The sequence below is a fragment of the Pteropus alecto genome, unplaced genomic scaffold (genome assembly GCF_000325575.1).
Source record: "Pteropus alecto unplaced genomic scaffold, ASM32557v1 scaffold30, whole genome shotgun sequence".
Classification (NCBI taxonomy): domain Eukaryota; kingdom Metazoa; phylum Chordata; class Mammalia; order Chiroptera; family Pteropodidae; genus Pteropus; species Pteropus alecto.
In genome coordinates this window covers 2,629,706-2,637,755 of record NW_006429782.1, presented here as the reverse complement: position 1 = coordinate 2,637,755, position 8,050 = coordinate 2,629,706, and the positions used below count along the sequence as shown (strand labels likewise).

Sequence of the window (8,050 nt, the reverse complement as noted above, 5' to 3'; positions counted from 1 at the left end):
ACGGCTGAGTTCATGCACAAGGGGAAAGACGGAAGGAACCGGCCCCCGGGAGAAACGGGGCGCTCAATGTCCTTACAGTGCGTTTTCAATGTGTCACATTTCCTTCTGCTGTGAGAAAAGTGGTGAGGAATGTCACAGGACCTTGTGGGCCGTTCGAAATGAGATTCATTTAAAATACTGCTTAAACGTGGGGCAGGTCTTGTTTTTTACTTAATTAAGGAACCCTGGGCCACCTGTGCGGGGTGCCGCTGTCGGTGTGAGCTGCGTTCACGTAATCAGGAAGGTGCGGGAAAACGAAGACGCAGAAACGCCTGCAGGTTTCGCCTCCCTGCCTTTCAAACAAGAGCGTTTTCCTTCCCTTCCCCTGCAAGCCTTATCAGATGACAGGGTTTATTTTATTTCTTTTGAAATGGAAGACTGGATGAGGCAAGGACGGGGAACCTGACGGGGAAGTCTAAAAAAGAGTGCAGAATGGATGAGAAGACAGAACAAATTAAAGCAAACAAATTTATTTTTTTATCTTTGAAACCATTTCTCAAGATCCGAAAAGAACGGCAGACGTTAAGAAAGAAAAATAATCTGTACTACTAAGGAGAAAACGGCCAGTTTCCTCGGTATTCTTTGAAGCAGAACGCCTGGCTTTGTCACATCAGTCCCTCATTCCGAAGAGCGGACATGCCACCCAGGCCGCTGGGTTAGAATCGTGACTCGATGTGAAACAAGCTGACCCGAAGAGCAGAAGGGCAGTGAGCCTCTGACAGCATGGAGGGACCTTCAGGGGCCTCCGCCGCCAAAGGTGGTCTTCCCTGGGGGAGGAGCCCGGCAGCTCACTCTCGGCTGGGCCTGAGCTTACACCTTGTCTCTAGAGGACAATCTGCCTTCTGCTCTGATGACCCTTTGGTCATTTAAAGCAAGCCATGGGGGCTGTTAGAGGTGTCTGAATGTCCATTCTCGCCAAGTATCCTTGGCATCTTCATCTGACACATAGGACACTTAAGGAAGGTGCCTGGTCCAGATCGAGTAACAAGACAGCAGCCTAAGCACAGGGTGGTGGCAAGGGGTCCCTCCCTGCTGCTCGATACAAAGAAGGCTCTGGGAATGATAGGGTCGATCAGATAAATCGTCTCTTCTGCTAGACTTAAGTCCCATCTCCACTCCCACCTCACATATGGCCATCTCTGAAAGCCCGATGAAGAATGAGATAAACTCAAAAGCAGCCATCAAAATCGGACCCACAAAAATTGAACACAGCCATAAGACGAATGGCACAGGAAGCACCCAGGGAACACGCCGCCGACTGCCATCAGCGTCCCTTCCGTGAGCTGGCATGGGAAGGGAGAAGCCTACTGGCCTTCTCTTCTTCATGACAATAAAGAAGAAGGTGTGTGAAATGTAACCCCCAAATAACAGAACCCATGACTCGGCAGGGGTCCGCTACACAATAATCACCCTTTGAGTGTAGGGGCCACTCAAATGCTACAGCATGTCGGAACGTGGGAACGTAAATCCATCGTAGGACCTGGGATGCAAGGAGAGGGACTCGGTTCTTGGGAAGGCAACTTAAAGCTAAAACAGGATGCCCAACTATTAAGATAGTAGCGATAGTAATAGTAACAATAACAATAGCTTAGCAAAGGCTACATGCAAAGCCTTACGCTTCAGCAAAGCTAAACGTGATGCACTCTGAAAGCCAGAAGCCCAGCTATGTAAAAGGAAGCAAGTCACGGCGAGGTCAGGATAAGCTGGGGAGGGGTAAAACCTGGGCCGGGAGAGGTGCAAAGGGCTTTGCTCACTATTTAACGCAAAAAGCACAGCGAGTTAATTTTCTATTTCAGGGAAAATGTCTTACTCTTTGCAGTCTCATCTTGTTCTTCTCGGCAGAATCTTTGACCAGTTTCTTAGTTACCTGAAATGAAAGACGTTTATCTTTAAACGTGCGTTTTCAGTCGTGTTGACACATTTAATGCATTGCATAGTCCTTGGGGACAGGGAAGGAGGGAACAAGTGACCCACATGACTAAGAACTTCTTCGCAAAACGAGAAAAATGAAAACCTTTCCAGGGGACCAGTTTCCACCACACAAAATCAAATGTCTTAGTGGGGTCGTAAGCGCCAACGAGGGTGCACACGTGTGCGTCCGGGCGTGAGGGGAGACCGGGGAGGCAGATGACAAATGAATGACGGGGGCCACGTGCAAGAAAAACGAGGCAAGTTCAAAAACAAAAGCCACGCAGACGACACGGAGTGGTGAGGTTTGTAGCCCACTAAGGGGGGCGCCCCCGGCCAGAGGCGTGGGAGGTCTCCCAGGGCCGCGGCCCGGCACTGCTGCCCCTTCCAACGCCCCAAGAGAACTGTCAACTTTTTGGTGAACTTTGTAGGTAATGTCTAAAAACTAACACTGTGAATCGAATAAAACTTCTAAGGGCTGCATCCCCATGGGCCACCGATCTGTCTCTCCGCCTGGAGCAGATCCGCTCTTTAGAACGCTTGCAGGGAAGAAAAGGTCAACCGGCCAGAGGTGGCTATCCGGTCTAGAACCCTGTGCCCAAAAGCACGGGATTCCCTGTCACCCCGATGCACCACTGGGCGCACGCGCACCTGCCCACCGGTGGACATGCGAGTGTGAATGAGGCCAGGCGCTGGCCCGAGCTTGGTCCGGGGCCAGGAGTCCCAACGACCCAGCCGAGGGGAGGAAGGGCGGCGAGGAGCGCTTGGCTGTAAGACGGGGCTCCGCAGGCACATCTGGCATGGACAGGCAGCCAGGACGACGAGACCGAAGCAGAGCTAGAAAGCCATAGGTCCATTTCTCTTGACATGGCCTGACATAGCAACAAAACTAGGTGACCGTGATTTCTCTATCTGGGGAAGCCTCAGCCCTAAGACCTCTTACAGAATGGAACTCACAGATTAAGAAACCCGAGAAGGCGTCCTTCTCACTCGGCATGTCAAGCTCCTCCTGGACTCAGGCTTCCTTTAGAAAAGGGCCGAGCTTTCGTGTGAAAGCCACGTGTTGGCAGGAGCTCGAACGCCACTGAGACTGTGCCCGAGCGGGCACATGCCAATGGACATGCCAGTTACCAAAGCCACGTTACCGAGAGCTTAAGGAAATGCACCTGCCTCTCCAGAATCCACTTTGCCCACCACGTCTGTGGACTCCAGCCCCACAACAGGGGTAGCAGAACCTGTAAGCTGCTGTCTATGTCGTTGTCCTTTGTGTTCAAAGATTATAGTAGTGATGTGATTGCCAGACTCCATTATGAGAATATTTGGTGGGCAACATACGTACTTAGTCTTGCCCATACTTGCGAAATTTCAACTGCAGACTCTAATGCCTCATGCTCTGCTTCCCCTTTGCTGTAAGTCCAGGAATAATAGCTGCCGTGACTATCAGGAGCCATCTTAACAACGTTCCACGACCACAGCAATCACGATCTAATTTAAAACCGGCATCTCTACTGCTTTGCTAGACATTTGGGTGCACCTTATCCGTCTGATATAATTTTATCTTCTTGACATTTGGCCCGAGTATTCACAGTATTCTCTCGAAATCGTGTGCCATACATTTTACCTATCTGGAACACAGCCGCCAAAAACAAGACCTGGGATCCCAGAAGGAGGCTGAAACGCACACAGCAATTGTCAAGGCAGATTTAATTGTCTGTGCATTAAAATTCCTGCTTTTTATTGAGAAGAATCGTCTCAGAGCCCGTTGACTCTGATTTTATACACAAGGAGATCTATTTTCTAAGCTCAGAGCAGACAAGCAGCAGCGAGCGAGGTGAGAGAGGGTGGTGTGGATGGGCCCCAGCAGCAGCTAAAGACCTAATGGTAGGGGCAGAGGCAGAGGGGAAAAGACACAACCCGAATCGGTCCAGACATATTAGAGCGCAAGTGAGCAAAACTTAGCGTGTATTCATGTCTTCAGTGAATGCGACCCTACCTGACAACAGCCCTGGGAAACATTACTGTTCTGTCAAGGCCGAGAACGAGAGACAACAGAAATATGCAGCAATGAGAATGACTGTACAGTGCAGCATAGCCGCACCACAGGTGTGCAACACAGGTGTGCAACACAGCAGCGAAGGAGATGCTTCTTCCTATGCCAATATCAAAAAAATATCCCGGACACCCTCCAATGAAACAAAGATTTACAGTGTACATCACGTAAGGAAACAAACTGATACTGTGTGTTCCTAAGGAATCTCCCATTTACCCACAACACAGAGAAATAGGTGATAATGGCAACCTACCTGGGGGAGAGAAAGGAGGCCAAAGGAGACTGTCGTGTTTCAATGATTTTTTTAAAACATGGAGACTTCAATGCCCGTAAAATTAAAATTATAAGGCAGAAAGTTCCAGTGATCTGGGCTGATTTGTACAGAGGTGAGGCAGAGATTCCAGTGACACAACAGGATCGACATCATCAATTGTGGAATGATAATCTCGACTCATCAATCAAGTAGGCCGAATTGCATGTCTCAGTGCAAACTTGGCATAAAAAGCTCTCATGCTAAATAGAAACTCTACGGCTACTCAAAAGACCTCAGGATTATCTAAAAGAGGTGTTCCTAAACTATTGTTTTCCAAAGTGAGGGTCACCAGATGTCTGGGAAGGGGCAGCAGGGACTGTATTTAACAAGCTCCCCGGAAGAAAAAACAACAACATACAAAATAGGATGAGTGAGCGTCTAGGCGTTCCAAAGCGTGGAGACTTTGCAGTGATAACTCCAGGACTAACCAGAGCCCAAGCAACACCGCACCCGTCACAACAGGGAACAATCTGGGGGCTCCCAGCAAGCCTCGGCCTACAGTCTGGAGAGGGGGTGGGGAGGGATAACGGAGTAAGGGAAGTGTTCCCCTCAGCCACAGGGGCCAGGAAAATCTCAGACGCCAAGTCAGGTACCAACCATAAAACACACAAATAAACGAGGCAGGAAACCTAGCACTCCCCAACGGTAAGGAGATGCGCGAGAAAGCCGCGTGGTGCGGGGTGGTCGTCTCCAGCCCTGCTCTCAGGAAGTCCTGCCATCACCGCACCCAGAGGCTTCCCTTCACTCTCAGATCTCTGGGGTCACCCAACATCAGGGGGCTCAACTTCTACTCTCCGTGACGGACAGGCTCACCTGTGGGTGGAAGGGGCAATTTTCTGCCACTGGCTCTGGGGTGGCCTGAACCTTCTTCACCACTTGCAGTGTGAAATATTTGCAAGGCTGTGTGACGGCACTGCCTTCTAGAGCATCTCAAAACCCCAAGCCTGAGTTTGGAGTAGCCTCGGACACAGGATTTCCTACACTGGGGATGTTTTACGCCATGTGGGCCAGGGGAAAGAACTAACGCTGCTTCATGAAAATGCCCAATTATGCAACCTCCCAACTCTCAGGCTTGGCTATGGGCGTAAAAACAAACTTAAAGAAATGAAGGTATTAAGAAGAATGGAAACATGTGTACATGCCCTGTTTTCTAGGCTAATTGGCTGTAACACCATCGTGTGACAAAGTATTTCTGCAAAAGATTAGCAGCAGTCTGGAAGGATTTCAACCAGCTGGATGGACCAAACAAGATGGCCGAGAGGAGACTCAAACCCTGATTCTGATAGTCTGAGCGACGGCTCAGATGGAAGTTTGAAAATTTATAGCCTCTGTCCGTCTGCCACATACAGCAACTGAGAAGAAAAAAAGATCGCTCCATTTGTGATTGCTATGTTCTGAACATAAAAAGGAAGCCATTTTCTCCTTTCTCCTGTACTCCTCAGGAGGTGGAAACAGAAAATGGAGTCATCTAGAAAATAATTGGTTCCTTAGAGATCAAATTTCAGAAAGAGATCAAGGTTGGCGGTTTACGGTCAAATTTAGCAGGTAGAGACTGGATGACTCATCGCAGGAACAAATCTCATGGATACAAAAACAAAGCTAAGATGAATAAACAGAAGTTCCACAAAACAAAAGAAACTCCCGAAGAACATCATTAGACACATTTTGGGGTTCTTGACTGACATCTGCCATTGCGCCGATCAGAAACCATGAACAGAAACAAACGTCTCAGAAGCCGTCCTTCCGGGGTCCCTACGAGGCTGCCAGCTTTGTCCTTCTTTCGTCTGTTCTGGGTGAGGTTTTTAAGATGGGTGGCCACGCTGACGAGAGCTGACTCTACAGAGCCCCCCACTTTAGTCTTCCTGCCGTCTGGGGTCTCTCCACCAATGCTGACCGACTTTACCACTGACACCCCAACAAGTCTGTGTTGCAACAGGAAGAAAGAATGAAGGGAGCTTAAGCCAAAGGCTGACACGAGGGGTGACAGCTGCCTGCTGACCCCCGCCATGCCCCACCACGGCGAAGCGAACCAGCACCCCTAGCCAGGCATGAACGACAACGGTTACCAGGATGGGAGTGACGCACGTGGCCCTGAATACCCCCAATGGTTTGATGTCGAAAAGATTCAGAATTCTGTATCTGTAGTCACAGGAGCTGGTCTGTGGCCCCCCTCGCTCGCCACTAACCACCTGGGGGAACCCGTGTCCCCAGGGTTTTGCAAAGGGGCGAGACTCAAGTGCCGCCAGCACTGAGGCGCTGGGGTCTGGGGAGGTACTCACTCTGCGGACAGGCGTGCAGGGGGGGAAGGGACTGGGGCTGCTGTGCTGTTTATCGGAAGCAGATCGGGCCTCAGGGGAGCTGGTGGGAGAGGAAGAGCTCAGGGATGAATGGCTGAGGACGGAGTCTTCTTCGGGGCCAGACTCCGGCATCTCGTTCTCAGAGGGCACGCCCCGGTCCGGAGCGGTGGCCGGAGACCGGGCCACGGGAGGTTCTGCAGCCAGGATATCCTGCAGGACCACCACAGGCACCTTCCCTCTGAACAGGATGCCCCCCGCTTCGCTCCAGCCGTCCCGGTCCTTCTCGGAGCACGTTCTTGGACCGTCTGTCAGCGCGGGGCAGCTGTGGGGTGAGCCTTTCTGCACGTCTCCGCTCCTCCCTGCGCCCCCTGAGCTGGGGCCCTCTTCCTCTGTGTTGCGCAGGTCTGAAAGGGTCTTTTCGGGAAATGCAGGCTTGTCCTTCGGACTGGCCTTCGGCAGCCCCCTCTCCCCTTCGGCTTCTTCTCTGACCCCACTTACAGACTTCGCAGAGGGAGAGGTTGCAGAATTTAGTTTACTGTGGGCCCCGGTGTCGTCTGGTGGTTCACTCGACTCCTCCGTCAAGTCAATGACGACCATGGACTGGCCAATATTGCTTTTGACTCTGTTTCTTAAAAGGTTATCTAAGGGACCCTTCCCATTGACAAGCTTCGGCCTAAAGTCTACGTCGGACCCCATGTGGAAGTTGCTCTCCAAGCTGTCCAAAGAGGCGTCTACGTCGGGGCCTGGACTTTGCGCGGGAGCGCTCGGGGAGCTTCTTGTGTCGTCCGACCCGTCCTCGGTTTTCTCCTTTGGGGTAAGCGTCACGGGCTTGAAGGGCAGACGAGCTGAAATGAAGAAAGGACTCCATCTTTACAGTGAAAGTGTGAAGTAACAATTGATCAGTGCTTTAATATTCCACATGCTCAAAACTGATCGTCCTTGCTGGGTTGGGGGGGTTCATACTCATCCGTTTATACACAATCACGCCCTTGGGTCCTGCGATTTGCCCCCAACCCTTTAACCTCCGGGGGCTGCTGCTCCTATCCCGGTTCCCCGCAACACCAAACTTGCTCTCAGTCCACACAGGAAAAGGCAAATTGCTACAGGGGGGAACCAAGTGGTAAAAAAACAGAAACCGTGGTTTTTAACACAATCCAGCCACCACTTTGACTTCAGTGTAAACGCACTCTCCCTTTCACACAAAAGGATTTGGGGACATTTATCTTCCTGAACAACAGTGGTTCAGGAAGCTGAGCCCGCCCAGGAACATCCAGCAACGTCTCGAGATATAATTGGTTGTCGCGCCTTGGGGGAGGACAGGGATGCTGCTAAACTCTCTGCTATATACAGGAAGCAACGTCTCGAGATATAATTGGTTGTCGCGCCTTTGGGGAGGACAGGGATGCTGCTAAAGGACAGCCCCTCCCCCCAAAATGACAACAT

The 8,050-nt window shown here is 51.0% G+C and overlaps 1 protein-coding gene across 1 annotated transcript in view; it reads right to left on the bottom strand.

Moving 5' to 3' along the window:
• CHAF1A (chromatin assembly factor 1 subunit A) overlaps positions 1–8,050 on the bottom strand; it is a 23,418-nt gene that overhangs the window by 12,473 nt on the left and 2,895 nt on the right. The window contains exons 3-4 of the mRNA XM_006904111.3: positions 6,590–7,452; positions 1,850–1,906 (exon numbers count right to left, since the gene is read on the bottom strand). Of these exons, the coding sequence (XP_006904173.1) occupies positions 1,850–1,906; positions 6,590–7,452 (920 nt within the window). The remainder of the gene's footprint in view (positions 1–1,849; positions 1,907–6,589; positions 7,453–8,050) is intronic.